Below are 15,726 nucleotides of genomic sequence, written 5' to 3'. Positions count from 1 at the left end.
GTGCACATATTTAGTAAAGTCATAGATGGGATGATACATAGCGACCAGAAGGATTTCCGCAAGGGTAGATATCTACATGAACCAACATATAGCCTGATAGGTGTGACAGACCCAACCTATACTCTTTCGATTCTTCTGACAGTAGTGAACCTAGACGCTGCCAAAGACTTTGACAGAGTAAACTGCTCATTCTTAGCGACCATCTTGAAGAGGTACAATCTGGGCGATAATTTTTGTAAGGCTATCCGGTTAAAATAGCAGAACCCATTGGCTAAAATACTTGTAAATGTTAATCTCAAAGAACTATTTAAAAAACCCAGAGGCACTACATAAGGCTACCCCTTATCACCCATCATGTTTAATCTATATATAGAGCCCCAAGAACAAAAAGTAGAGCCGCAGCTGATATTCCATGTTTTGGTTATGAGGGTTGGGATATGAAGTTATTGTGGTAAAAGCAGAGGTAGTAGTTTTGGAATCTTGAAGAGGATAGCCCGTTAGTTAAAAAGAAAAGGAGATCTCTGGGATTTAATTTTGAACAAGTTATTGATAAAATCACAGGGGTTAACCTGGACACCAATGTAAGGATATGTACTTGAATAATGAAGGGTTGGGAACACCTCCCTTTAACAATCTTTGGGAAGGTGAACCTGGTAAAAATGATAATTTTGCGCAAAATAACCTATTTGTTTCATACAGTTCTCTTGCACTTTGAAAAATCTCGGATTGTTAGATTCCAGCAGGCCATTAACGCATTCATTTGGGCATTTAAGGGCATAAGAATCTCATGGAAGTAACTACCGCGAAAAAGGGAGAAGCAGGACTTATCCCTCCCTCCAGTACTATGAATGGGTCTGTAAGTGGACACACTCTGGAATGCTACTAAACTCCGCAGACTGTTCTGATTTTGTGTGCCCTGTTTAATCCTATTCTGAAGGGAGCTGAAGTAGGTATAAACCATTTTTTATTTAAGTATGGAGATTCAAAGTACTTTAGGAAGGTTAAACTGAAAGTAAAGCAAGCCATGGCAAAAATGTGGTCAAGAATTAGACAGAGTACAAGCTTAGGCTATTATTCGAACTTGGTTCCTATTTGGGACTCTCCAGGGATACTGGAATGTCTGAAAGACAAGGTAGATACCTCTATAATAGAGACAGGTGTTTGCTGTTGGAGAACTAGCTCAGGATGGTGAACTCTTACCCTGGGTTGAGATGCACCAAAAGATGGGGGGAAACTGGCGCAATTTAAATACATTCAACTGAAAAGTTGGGAGCAAAGTCGCAGATCCCCTTTGGGAAGCAGAAATTATCTGGAGTCTAAGCTGGTGGTAAAATCCCCTGGAAGCAAAGAAGCACTTCATCAGGCCGCCGATGAATTGTTCACTCTGGCTGAGGATCTGTGGGAGGAGTACTTGCCTAGGGAGCAGTTGCAACACATTCGGCAAGTTCAATGCGCACACTATTCTCAACTGTTAAGCCTGCTTGGTTGAGAAGAAAGGAGTAGTTTCTGTCCTGTAACTCCAGTTCTGTAGTAGGGGTATCTCTGTTATAGTCATAATCTAGGGAATAGTTCCGCCCATGTGCGTGGACCCCGGAGCAATCAAAAATAATCTCTTAAATTGTCAAAAAATGCAGAACTGCAAAGACACTTAAGAGAGAATTTAAAGACAGATAATGCAGCCTATATCCACAGGCTACACTGTCCAGTACTTCAACTAGAAATTCCACCAAAATAACCACACAAACAGCACAGCTTGTCCAGTTTCCTCACAGAGAAAACTTGCCTCTACCAGCAAAAGCCTCTGGAATGATAGAGAGGAAGGCATGGACAGACACGCCCCATAGGCTGCCATAATGTGGCTCAAATAGGATACTGTTCCTTTAAGAAAACTTTTCAGAACTCTCTCAGTATCCCAAAAAGCACAGCAGGTCCCTTTTACTTTCAGTTCTTTTTGAAGGAGTAACACCCCAGACCTGTAGCATTCCTTATATGAATATCTTACTCCACCGGGGACGAGGGCGGGCACTTGTGACTATAACAGAGATACCCGTACTACAGAACTGGAGTAACAGGACAGAAACTGCTCCTTCTGTAGTAGGGGATCTCTGTGTATAGTCATAATCTAGTGAATGAAATGGCAAGCCCATCCCCAAACCAAAGCGGCGGTTGAGAAAAAAACATAACACCACTGTGCGAACAGATTTCGCAGTGAAGCCTGCCCAACCTGAGCGTCTGTCCTGGCATCAGTGTCCAGACATTAATGCTTAGCAAAGGTATGAAGCCGACTTCCATGTGGCCGCCTTGCAGATTTCTGCAATTGGAACATTACGCAGCAAAGCAGTCGTGGCAGCTTTGCCCCTTGTGGAATGAGCCTTAGGTTTACCCCCTAAGGTCTTATTAGCCTTTTGGTAACACAATTGTATACAGGACACAATCCACCTAGAGATGGACTGCTTGGAGGTAGCAAGACCGGTCCTGACTGATCCATAATTGATAAACAATTAGTCGGACCTACGAATATCTTTGGTTTTATCCAGATAAAATTTCAACACCCTCCTAACGTCCAGGGAATGTAAAGACCTTTCCGCTGGAGATGAAGGATTCTGAAAAAACGTAGGCAAAGTTATAGTCTGGTTGACATGAAAATCAGAAATAACCTTGGGAAGAAATTTAGGGTGAGTACGCATAACAACCTTAGCAGCATGAAATACAGTATAAGGTTCTTGGCAACACAACGCCTGAATTTCACTCACCCTGCGGGCCGATGTAATGGCCACGAGGAACGCCGCCTTCCAGGACAGGTGCTGCAACGAAGCCTTATGAATAGGTTCAAAAGGCTCCTTCATCAATCTGGACAGCACCACATTCAATTCCCATGAAGGCGAAGGAAGCCGGACAGGAGGGAATACTTTCTTCAAGCCTTCCAAAAAATCTTTGATCACAGGGATTTGGAAGAAGGAAGTCTGTGAAGGGCATTTCCTGTAGGCAGTCAATGCAGCGAGATGAGCCTTAATGGAATGAAAATTAAGGCCAGATTGCGCCAAATGTAGAAGATAAGGAAGGATGACATCCTTCTTACACGTCGTAGGGTAATAGTTTTTGGACTTGCAGCAGATGCAGAATCTCTTCCACTTGTAAGCATAAGAAGTCCTAGTGGAAGGTCGCTTAGACTCCTTCAGTATGTCCATACAATCTTCGGGTAGATTCAAATGGCCATATTGCACCATCTCAGGAGCCATGCCGCCAAACTCAAAGACGAGAGGTTCGGGTGCACCATCTGCCCCCCGAACTCCGTGAGAAGGTCCGGCCTGCATGGCAACCGTATGTGAGGAAGGAGACACCGGTGAAGCAGGTCCGTGAACCACCACTGTCTGGGCCATTCCGGGGATATCAATATCATCCACGCCCTGGACCAGGACAGCTTGATGAGTACTGCCGGAATCAGGGGAATGGGTGGAAAAGCGATCAGAAAGCTGTTCGACCAGTCGATCTATAGGGCATTCCCCAACGTCCCCTGCTGGTAGTACCTGGAGACGAAGTCTCGGCATTTGCTGTTTTCGGCGGTGGCGAACAGATCTACGTCTGGAGTCCCCCACCTTGCGAAGATTTCTCCTAGCACTTCGTCGTTTATGACCCATTCGTGGTTTTCCTGAATCAGTCTGCTCAGTGCGTCCGCCTGAACATTCTGCACGCCTGGCAGATGGGTAGCCATTATCGTCAGTCCTCTGGCCAAAAGCCAGTGCCAGATTGCCTGCGCCTCCTGCGACAGAGTGCGTGATCTCGAGCCTCCCTGCTTGTTGAGGTAATACATCGTGGTCGTATTGTCCGTTTGTACAAGCAGAGAGTTAGTATGGAAAGACGGATGAAAAGCCTTCAGTGCCAAGTGAACAGCTCTGAGTACCAGGAAGTTGATGTGGTACGTGGACTCCGACGGAGACCATGTCCCTTGAATCTGTAAGTCTCCGGAGTGCGCTCCCCAGCCGTGGAGAGACGCATCCGTCACGATCGTCTGTGCGGGAATGTCCTTGTGAAAGGGAACCCCTCTGAGGAGATTCTCCGCTGAACACCACCACTACAGAGACTGAAGAGCATGCAGAGACAGTCTTATCGTGTCATCCCAAGAACCAGTTCTCTGATCCCACAGATCCTCCAAGCACTCCTGCAGTGGTCTCATGTGCAGCCGTGCGTGGGGCGTGAGGAAGATACAAGAGGCCATCGACCCCAGTAGAGAAGACACCGTCCTCACTGTTGTAGATGGAGCGGTCATAAGGGCCTGAGCCTTCCGAAGTAGTGATAACCGTCGCTCCTCCGAAGGAGACACGCTTGCTGACAGCATATTGATGGATGCTCCCAAGTACTGTATGCATTGGACCGGAGTCGAGACAGACTTGGACATGTTGATATGCAACCCCAGCTTGTTCAATAGAACGCACGTCTTCTGTAAGTGTGCTTGAGCTTCCGAGAAGGAGGAGGCCTTGATCAACCAGTCGTCCAGGTACGGGTAGACAAACACCTTGTTCTTCCGCAGGTGTGCCTCTACCACTGCCATGCACTTCGAGAACATCCTGGGCGCAGACTTCAGCCCGAATGGCAGTACTGTGTATTGATAATGATTGGCGCCGACTTGGAATCGCAGGAACTTCCTGTGTTTCTGTGCAATGGGCACATGGAAGTACGCATCCTGTAGGTCTATAGCACAAAGCCAGTCTCCCTGCTGCAGCTGAGGGTAAATCTGCTGCAATGACAGCATGCGAAATCTCTCTCTGCGAATCCACTTGTTTGCTTGCCACAAGTCCAGAATGGGCCTGAATTAGTTCTTGTCCTTCTTGCGGACACGAAAGAACCGTGAGTACAGACCTCTTCCCCTTTGAGGCCGAGGTACGTCTTCTATCGCCCTTTTCCTTAATAGGATGTCGGCCTCTGCCTGGAGCTGGCGCAGTTGAAACTGCGAGCTCACCGGCGGAATAGCTGGAGGCGGGCTGGTGAACCGAAGACTGTATCCATTGCAAACAATATTCAGCACCCACTTGTCCTGAGTAATTTTTCTCCACTCTGCCAAAAAGAATTGAACGCTTCCCCCCACCGGAGTGGGTAACGGATGTGGGGGAAGTAAACGCTCAGGGCCTAGACCCGGCCGGGCCTTTGGTCGCTGTTGCGGACTGTTGGCTTCCTCTGCCCCTCTGGCATTTCTGGAAGGGCCATTTGAATCTACCCGAAGATTGTATGGACATACTGAAGGAGTCTAAGTGGCCTTCCACTAGGACTTCTTCGGCTTGAAGAAAGTATTCCCTCCTGTCCGGCTTCCTTCGCCTTCATGGGAATTGAATGTGGTGCTGTCCAGATTGATGAAGGAGCCTTTTGAACCTATTCATAAGGCTTCGTTGCAGCACATGTCCTGGAAGGCGGCGTTCCTCGTGGCCATTACATCGGCCCGCAGGGTGAGTGAAATTCAGGCGTTGTGTTGCCAAGAACCTTATACTGTATTTCATGCTGCTAAGGTTGTTATGCGTACTCACCCTAAATTTCTTCCCAAGGTTATTTCTGATTTTCATGTCAACCAGACTATAACTTTGCCTACGTTTTTTCAGAATCCTTCATCTCCAGCGGAAAGGTCTTTACATTCCCTGGACATTAGGAGGGTGTTGAAATTTTATCTGGATAAAACCAAAGATATTCGTAGGTCGGACCAATTGTTTGTCAATTATGGATCAGTCAGGACCTGTCTTGCTACCTCCAAGCAGTCCATCTCTAGATGGATTTTGTCCTGTATACAATTGTGTTACCAAAAGGCTAATAAGACCTTAGGGGGTAAACCTAAGGCTCATTCCACAAGGGGCAAAGCTGCCACGACTGCTTTGCTGCGTAATGTTCCAATTGCAGAAATCTGCAAGGCGGCCACTTGGAAGTCGGCTTCATACCTTTGCTAAGCATTACTGTCTGGACACTGATGCCAGGACAGACGCTTAGGTTGGGCAGGCTTCACTGCGAAATCTGTTCACACAGTAGTGGTGTTATGTTTTTTTCTCCACCGCCGCTTTGGTTTGGGGATGGGCTTGCCATTCCATTCACTAGATTATGACTATACACAGAGATCCCCAACCACAGAAGGAGTAGTTTCTGACCTGTAACTCCAGTTCTGTAGTACGCGTATCTCTGTTATAGTCATAAGCGCACACCCTCCGCCCCGGTGGAGTAAGATATTCATATAAGGAATGCTACAGGTGTGGGGTGTTACGCCTTCAAAAAGAACTGAAAGTAAAAGGGACCTGCTGTGCTTTCTGGGATACTGAGAGAGTTCTGGAAAGGTTTCTTAAAGGCACAGTATCCTATTTGAGCCACATAATGGCAGCCTATGGGGCTTGTCTGTCCATGCCTTCCTCTCTATCATTCCAGAGGCTTTTGCTGGTAGAGGCAAGTTTTCTCTGTGAGGAAACTGGGCAAGCTGTGCTGTTTGTGTGGTTATTTTGGTGGAATTTCTAGTTGAAGTACTGGACAGTGTAGCCTGTGGATATAGGCTGCATTATCTGTCTTTAAATTCTCTCTTAAGTGTCTTTGCAGTTCTGCATTTTTTGACAACTTAAGAGATTATTTTTGATTGCTCTGGGGTCCATGCTCATGGGCGGGACTATTCCCTAGATTATGACTATACACAGAGATCCCCTACTACAGAACCACCATTTTTCACTTCATAGGGCCTACATAACTCCTGGAAAGCTGTCTAAGTTGGCAAGGGAAAATTTGGCCAAATGAATGAAATGTGAATTAGAAAAGGCATCAGACGGCCATATGTTTCAACAGTGTGCGGTCATTCTGCAATTCTCGGAAAAAGTGGGTAAGACCATCTCAAGCAAACTGGGGGTCCAGGTCAAGATAAGCCTCACATTGATTGTTTTTGGAGTGGAGGAGGCTATTACAGGCCCTGCTACACATCTTCTGTTTTGTTCAATTATACTTGCGAGAAGGGAGATTTGCCTTAAGTGGGTAGCAGACATCCCCCCTCAGTACGTAGAGTGGCTGGACTCTTTGCACTATGTGTCTAAAATGGATTTAATGGAGAACACTGCAAGCAAAAAGAAGACGTTTTAGAGTTTCTATTGAGATAGTTGAGGGACGAGTGAGGTGTATAACCTATGGTATGTCTGCTTGCCCAATGATTACACCTATGAAAATCTCTCTAAGCTGCGATAGTCTTCCCTCTTCATTTGCTTTATATGCATCTACCGGTTATCCGGACAAAGCTGAGAGAGACTTACCCTTCTGGGGCAGTGTGCTTCTGTCCTATTGTGTACCTGATGATGGGACACACCCGACCTTACACTTCGGAACTTGGTGTACGAGCAATCGAAATGTACACTGTAGTTGGAGGTGAATGAGGACAAAAAACCCAAAAAACAATGTGAATTTAGTAGAGAAAACCGGAAGTTGCAGCTGTTTGCCTATATACCCATCATATATTTAAGTCAACGGCTTCATTATCATTCCGAGTATTACACAATCTTCATATGTTTTTCATTTGGGTATTCCCTTTTGCATTATGGAGAGTCATTTGTTCAAGTTTATATTTTACAGTTGAAAGTGCACTGTTGCCCTTTCACAGGACGTATTCTGGAAACAAAATCCAGTAAACTTATCAGTATGCTGTTTGTAAATGTGCTTCTATGGTCACAAACTTAACCCTGTACAGCAGTTTGCTGTATTTCAGCTGGCTTTGAGCTGTATTAATACTACATACATTACATACAAACTACTTGGCATACTGCAAAGTTTGCTCTTTAATACGCATGCTTGTTTACAAATCCTGTGTTGTTAGAGAACATGCGAATGTGTTTACTTCAAATGCAAATGCTAACCTGACGATTAGTTATAAAAAAGGTTAATCATATCAACAACATGCCTACGTCACCCGACCAATGAATTCTTCAGCCAAACTCACATGCAAACAAAAGAAAAATATAAAGACTATAGAATATAAAGACTATAGAAACAGCTTCCTGTTGCCCAACAGATCTTAGGCACTGTAGTTTTTTATAGAAACTCTACTACTCAGCTTGCTAAATGCACATTTGCACACTCAGCAACCAACAAATGTAAAGGGTATATCTGGATTTCACCTTTCGCAAAACCATCTTAGTCTGACACATTGAACATTGGCATCCATATGCCTGATCGGTAACATGATAAGCAGCAGATATGTTGAAGATTTTGTTTTGGTTGCTTAACTTTGTATTTATTTTCTTTTATTGTTTTGTGACGTATCCATGTATAGATTAAGAATGTGCAAAATTTGTGAAATTAGCTTTTGCATAAGTATGCAAAATGTCTGGAAAAAACACAAAAATATGCATAAATACAACGTACGCAAATCGAGGTTTACCACTTTGGATAAAAGAATGCATTTTACGTTAAAAATATACCTAAAAAAATCAAGTGCTGCAAGCAATAGCCGCTCGCATTCTCACACTGTTTACATTTTGCCCCAAGGACTCACAGTTAAATTTAGCTTCGAATGGTGCGTAATTGTGCAACTGTGGGTGCTTGAATAATTTCAGTAATTTTGCATAACAAGAATAATGTGAAACTATGTGAGATTAGAACTGCCTAGCAGAAATTTTGCATTGCTTAGCATAGATACATATATGTACATGTTCACTCAAAAAGACTTTAAATGGGATGGAATGATAAATAGAAATTATAGTTCTTTACTCAGAAGATAAAATATTGTCTTTCATGAAAGACCCTAGATATGACTTTAAAAAATTTGGGCCAGATGTATATCTTGATGGACGGAAATACTCTGTCACTAACGTGACGGATATTCCGTCCACCATATTACAATCCCATTTTATCCTATGGGGATTGTAATATGGGGGACAGAACATTCATCACATCTGTGATGGACAATTTACTGCAATGTTCACAAACCAAAATATTTTAAAAACATTATTTACTCACCTTTCTAACATATTATGTATGGAACATTTATCAAGCCTATCAAATTGTATCCTTACAGTCAGTTGCATATTTGCTGAGCATTTTTTTCTTTATAGAACAACCCTAGATTTCTAAAATGAACAGAGAACTGCACATTAGATCAGTTTCAGTGGGTTAAGCGACTTTTATCCATCCTTAACTAAGCAACATTATGCCTTAGCCTTAGTTAGCCTTTTACGTTGTTACTTGGGAGAGGAGTTGGCTAACGACTAGGACGGTCGAACTCGTATCTGGTGAACTGGGTTTGAGTCGCTGCAATGACGCTGAACATCCTGTGATTCGGGGCAAAACACGTAATCTCCCCGTGCCTAGCAAAAATGAGTGTCCTCATGTAACGTAACTGGTGCTATGTAAAGCGCTGTGATCTCTGATTCGGTTCAAGTTCGTGCTATATAAAACTCTGCAAAAAAAAAGAAAAAAATCTTTGCTTATAAATTGCACAAGATGGTTCTATAGGAAATGCAGAGTAGGGAAGTGAATAAGTGCAATGAAATTCTAGTGGCTGATATAAGGTTGGTAAGGAGTTGCATGTGAAGTGACATCAATTAAAGGGTAGCTCTCAGTCACTATGGGGGGTTTTAGTTTCCACGCTTCTATATTGGAAGGTTGATATTTAGCATGAGGTAGTTGCAGGCAGGTCTCTTTGAAGATTTGTGACTCGTTTATGATGGGCTAGAAATAATTATTCTTAAAATGTACCAAGTGTGCTATGGTTCTTATTGGAGATGGAAACTTCACAGACCTTGCTTAAGCCTCTTTTTGTGACAACACAAAAATGAAGGGCTTACTAATGTAATGGCATTTTCTTTTTTCCAACTGTTTGTTTTTTCCATCTTTAAAAATAAAATGCTACACAGCTCACCTTTTCCAATCTGTATGGGGTCACTGAGCGGTGATTCCACAAATTCTCCAGACTCTTGGATCTGATAGGAGCACCTGTACCCTGTGCCAGCTCTGGCATTCACGCTGCTGATGGGAAAAGTCACGCTCTGGCTCCCAGGCGAGGGAGTGCGATCCGTTAGACGTCTTTGCACTCCATTTATATACAGGAACATTCTTTTCACTGTCATGTCTTCGGGTGCTGAGCAGGTTATTTTGTAATCGCCTACTTGGCTCCTCGCCGGCTCATAAGAGATGGACGGTTTGAGGAGATCTGAAATAACCGATGATAAAAATGTTGTTAAACGGCATTGTGAGACATCAGAGTGTACATTTCCTAGCATTTTAATATGCTCTGAATACGTAGGTTGCTGAATATATTTTTGTTTCTAACTTCTGCCTCTTTCTTTCATCCCTCTACACGTCTGTTTTCACCTCAAAGGCATTGTTTTTCTATGTTGCTTTTAGTCATTCTTTCTCCCATTTCCCAATGAGTGCCACTGCCCACCACCCGCACAAACCAGAACACATTATGTACATGTCTTAATACAATTAGAGATCTCTTCTTTAGCACTGAACAGGCTACATGTAGCCAATGGAGGCAGCCCTCATATGCTGGCTAACTCTCTATTTGTATACCTTATTGTTAATTTGGCAAAAATAGAACACCCAATAATCAGAGAGACTATTATTTGTGCTGGGACCAGTAACTAACAGACTTGTGTAAATGAAAATATTACTCAGGATACTCTTCCTTACCCAAAACCTCGTTCTTCCCCATCTCAGTCCAAACGTATTATGGAGGTGGGCCTGGTCGCTAGACTATACTACTTATCGAATCTTTTTTCAATATTTACATGGAAGAACTCTTCTTATTGACCACAGATCCCCCTTCTTTTCAAAATTATGCTTTAACATCAATTTGCATTGAGGAATAAATGAATTATTTGCTTCTGCCCAAGATGCTGACACTCACCTCCTAAACTTACTCTGAAAAGAGCCAGGGACTTTGTGCTGCAGCTCAGGTTTTTGCTATGGCTTGAAGAATCCATGTACCAATATTTATTATAGATGGCTTATTATCCCTCTTTGTTGATTCAAAAGCAACAAAAAGAGAATTAGTTGTTCTTATATCCTTTTTTGTATCTAGATAGACTTGTCCTTAGTATTTTTTGCTTTGTGGTATGTCTGTAGATGGATGAATGTGTTTGGCCAAAGTGAAAGTGTGGATGTGTTGTAAATATTGTGTAAATTGTTTTGTATAAGTATATTGTCATTATTTTGTTTTTCTAAATCTTTTGTATATACACATGTAAATCATTTCTGTTTATGAAAATAATTGTTTTTACTAGTGCCAAAATAAATGAATAAACTAGTGATGCAAATAACTATCCTGGCCCTTATGTCTCATCCATAGGGGTTTTCTTAAAATCATTCAAAATATATCCAGTACTGGCAGTTGTGTTGTTGTTTAGGTAACTCATCCCATTCATGACACTGTTGCTCATTGACATTTGGGCAAAGGCCTACAGCTGCCCAAATCCTGGGGTGAGGCAATAATTACACTGATATTCAAACCAGGAAGAAAAAAATGCTAGGACGATATCTCTGCTTAACGAAGACTACAAAATGTTTGCAAAGCTTTTGGTGCACATATTTAGTAAAGTCATAGATGGGATGATACATAGCGACCAGAAGGATTTCCGCAAGGGTAGATATCTACATTAACCAACACATAGCCTGATAGGTGTGATAGACCCAACCTATACTCTTTCGATTCTTCTGGCAGTAGTTAACCTAGACGCTGCCAAAGACTTTGACAGAGTAAACTGCTCATTCTTAGCGACCATCTTAAAGAGGTACAATCTAGGCGATAATTTTTGTAAGGCTATCCGGTTAAAATAGCAGAACCCATTGGCTAAAATACTTGTAAATGGTAATCTCAAAGAACTGTTTAAAAAACCCAGATGCACTATATAAGGCTGCCCCTTATCACCCATCATGTTTAATCTATATATAGAGCCCCTAGAACAAAAAGTAGAGCCGCAGCTGATATTCCATGTTTTGGTTATGAGGGTTGGGATATGAAGTTATTGTGGTAAAAACAGAGGTAGTAGTTTTGGAATCTTGAAGAGGATAGCCCGTTAGTTAAAAAGAAAAGGAGATATCTGGGATTCAATTTTGAAAAAGATATTGATAAAATCACAGGGGTTAACCTGGACACCATTGTAAGGATATGTACTTGAATAATGAAGGGCTGGGCACACCTCCCTTTAACAATCTTTGGGAAGGTGAAATAACCAGTTCTCTTGCACTTTGAAAAATCTCGGATTGTTAGATTCCAGCAGGCCATTAACGCATTCATTTGGGCATTTAAGGGCATAAGAATCTCATGGAAGTAACTACCGCGAAAAAGGGAAAAGCAGGACTTATCCCTCCCTCCAATACTATGAATGGGTCTGTAAGTGGACACACTCTGGAATGCTACTAAACTCCCCAGACTGTTCTGATTTTGTGTGCCCTGTTTAATGTTATTCTGAAGGGAGCTGTAGTAGGTATAAACCATTTTTTATTTAAGTATGGAGATTCAAAGTACTTTAGGAAGGTTAAACTGAAAGTAAAGCAAGCCATGGCAAAAATGTGGTCAATAATTAGACAGAGTACAAGCTTAGGCTATTATTCGAACTTGGTTCCTATTTGGGACTCTCCAGGGATACTGGAATGTCTAAAAGACAAGGTAGATACCTCTATAATAGAGACAGGTGTTTGCTGTTGGAGAACAAGCTCAGGATGGTGAACTCTTACCCTGGGTTGAGATGCACCAAAAGATGGGGGGGAAACTGGCGAAATTTAAATACATTCAACTGAAAAGTTAGGAGCAAAGTCGCAGATCCCCTTTGGGAAGCAGAAATTATCTGGAGTCTCAGCTGGTGGTAAAATCCCCTGGAAGCAAAGAAGCAATTCTTCAGGCCGCCGATGAATTGTTCACTCTGGCTGAGGATCTGTGGGAGGAGTACTTGCCTAGGGAGCAGTTGCAACACATTTGGCAAGTTCAATGCGCACACTATACTCAACTGTTAAGCCTGCTTGGTTGAGAAGAAAGGAGTAGTTTCTGTCCTGTAACTCCAGTTCTGTAGTAGGGGTATCTCTGTTATAGTCATAATCTAGGGAATAGTTCCGCCCATGTGCGTGGACCCCGGAGCGATCAAAAATAATCTCTTAAATTGTCAAAAAATGCAGAACTTCAAAGACACTTAAGAGAGAATTTAAAGACAGATAATGCAGCCTATATCCACAGGCTACACTGCCCAGTACTTCAACTAGAAATTCCACCAAAATACCCACACAAACAGCACAGCTTGTCCAGTTTCCTCACAGAGAAAACTTGCCTCTACCAGCAAAAGCCTTAATTTTCATTCCATTAAGGCTCATCTCGCTGCATTGACTGCCTACAGGAAATGCCCTTCACAGACTTCCTTCTTCCAGATCCCTGTGATCAAAGATTTTTTGGAAGGCTTGAAGAAAGTATTCCCTCCTGTCCGGCTTCCTTCGCCTTCATGGGAATAGAATGTGGTGCTGTCCAGATTGATGAAGGAGCCTTTTGAACCTATTCATAAGGCTTTGTTGCAGCACCTGTCCTGGAAGGCGGCATTCCTTGTGGCCATTACATCGGCCCGCAGGGTGAGTGAAATTCAGGCGTTGTGTTGCCAAGAACCTTATACTGTATTTCATGCTGCTAAGGTTGTTATGCGTACTCACCCTAAATTTCTTCCCAAGGTTATTTCTGATTTTCATGTCAACCAGACTATAACTTTGCCTACGTTTTTTCAGAATCCTTCATCTCCAGCGGAAAGGTCTTTACATTCCCTGGACGTTAGGAGGGTGTTGAAATTATATCTGGATAAAACCAAAGATATTCGTAGGTCGGACCAATTGTTTATCAATTATGGATCAGTCAGGACCGGTCTTGCTACCTCCAAGCAGTCCATCTCTAGGTGGATTGTGTCCTGTATACAATTGTGTTACCAAAAGGCTAATAAGACCTTAGGGGGTAAACCTAAGGCTCATTCCACAAGGGGCAAAGCTGCCACGACTGCTTTGCTGCGTAATGTTCCAATTGCAGAAATCTGCAAGGCGGCCACATGGAAGTCGGCCTCATACCTTTGCTAAGCATTACTGTCTGGACACTGATGCCAGGACAGACGCTCAGGTTGGGCAGGCTTCACTGCGAAATCTGTTCGCACAGTAGTGGTGTTATGTTTTTTTCTCCACCGCCGCTTTGGTTTGGGAATGGGCTTGCCATTCCATTCACTAGATTATGACTATACACAGAGATCCCCTACTACGGAAGGTGTAGTTTTTGTCCTGTAACTCCAGTTCTCTAGTACTGGTATCTCTGTTATAGTCATAAGCTCCCACCCTCCTCCCCGGTGGAGTAAGATATTCATATAAGGAATGCTACAGGTCTGGGGTGTTACGCCTTCAAAAAGAACTGAAAGTAAAAGGGACCTGCTGTGCTTTCTGGGATACTGAGAGAGTTCTGGAAAGTTTTCTTAACGGCACAGTATCCTATTTGAGCCACATAATGGCAGCCTATGGGGCTTGTCTGTCCATGCCTTCCTCTCTATCATTCCAGAGGCTTTTGCTGGTAGAGGCAAGTTTTCTCTGTGAGGAAACTGGGCAAGCTGTGCTGTTTGTGTGGTTAGTTTGGTGGAATGTCTAGTTTAAGTACTGGACAGTGTAGCCTGTGGATATAGGCTGCATTATCTGTCTTTAAATTCTCTCTTAAGTGTCTTTGCAGTTCTGCATTTTTTGACAATTTAAGAGATTATTTTTGATTGCTCCGGGGTCCACGCACATGGGCGGGACTATTCCCTAGATTATGACTATACACAGAGATCCCCTACTACAGAACCACCATTTTTCACTTCATAGGGCCTACATAACTCCTGGAAAGCTGTCTAAGTTGGCAAGGGAAGGTTTGGCCAAATGAATTAAATGTGAATTAGAAAAGGCATCAGACGGCCATATGTTTCACAGTGTGCGGTCATTCTGCAATTCTCTGAAAAAGTGGGTAAGACCATCTCAAGCAAACTGGGGGTCCAGGTCAAGATAGGCCTCACATTGATTGTTTTTGGAGTGGAGGAGGCTATTACAGGCCCTGCTACACATCTTCTGTTTTGTTCAATTATACTTGCGAGAAGGGAGATTTGCCTTAAGTGGGTAGCAGACATCCCCACTCAGTACGTAGAGTGGCTGGACTCTTTGCACTATGTGTCTAAAATGGATTTAATGGAGAACACTGCAAGCAAAAAGAAGACGTTTTAGAGTTTCTATTGAGATAGTTGAGGGACGAGTGAGGTGTATAACCTATAGTATGTCTTCTTGCCCAATGATTACACCTATGAAAATCTCTCTAAGCTGCGATAGTCTTCCCTCTTCATTTCCTTTATATGCATCTACCGGTTATCCGGACAAAGCTGAGAGAGACTTACCCTTCTGGGGCAGTGTGCTTCTGTCCTATTGTGTACCTGATGATGGGACACACCCGACCTTACACTTACGAACTTGGTGTACGAGCAATCGAAATGTACACTGTAGTTGGAGGTGAATGAGGACAAAAAACCCAAAAAACAATGTGAATTTAGTAGAGACAAACGGAAGTTGCACCTGTTTGCCTATATACCCATCATATATTTAAGTCAACGGCTTCATTATCATTTCGGGTATTACACAATCTTCATATGTTTTTCATTCGGGTATTCCCTTTTGCATTATGGAGAGTCATTTGTTCAAGTTTATATTTTACAGTTGAAAGTGCACTGTTGCCCTTTCACAGGACGTATTCTGGAAACA

At 42.9% G+C, this 15,726-nt stretch overlaps 1 protein-coding gene across 7 annotated transcripts in view; it reads right to left on the bottom strand.

Annotated features, from left to right (window-relative positions):
- LOC147701648 (leukocyte immunoglobulin-like receptor subfamily A member 6) overlaps positions 1-15,726 on the bottom strand; it is a 602,586-nt gene that overhangs the window by 126,996 nt on the left and 459,864 nt on the right. For all 7 annotated transcript variants that reach the window (XM_086930274.1, XM_086930269.1, XM_086930270.1 and 4 more), the window contains one exon: positions 9,854-10,144. In XM_086930274.1, coding sequence (XP_086786400.1) covers positions 9,854-10,144 — 291 coding nt within the window. The remainder of the gene's footprint in view (positions 1-9,853; positions 10,145-15,726) is intronic.

This window comes from Lissotriton vulgaris, chromosome 7, assembly GCF_964263255.1.
Source record: "Lissotriton vulgaris chromosome 7, aLisVul1.2, whole genome shotgun sequence".
NCBI lineage: Eukaryota > Metazoa > Chordata > Amphibia > Caudata > Salamandridae > Lissotriton > Lissotriton vulgaris.
This window is presented reverse-complemented; position numbering and strand designations above follow the sequence as displayed.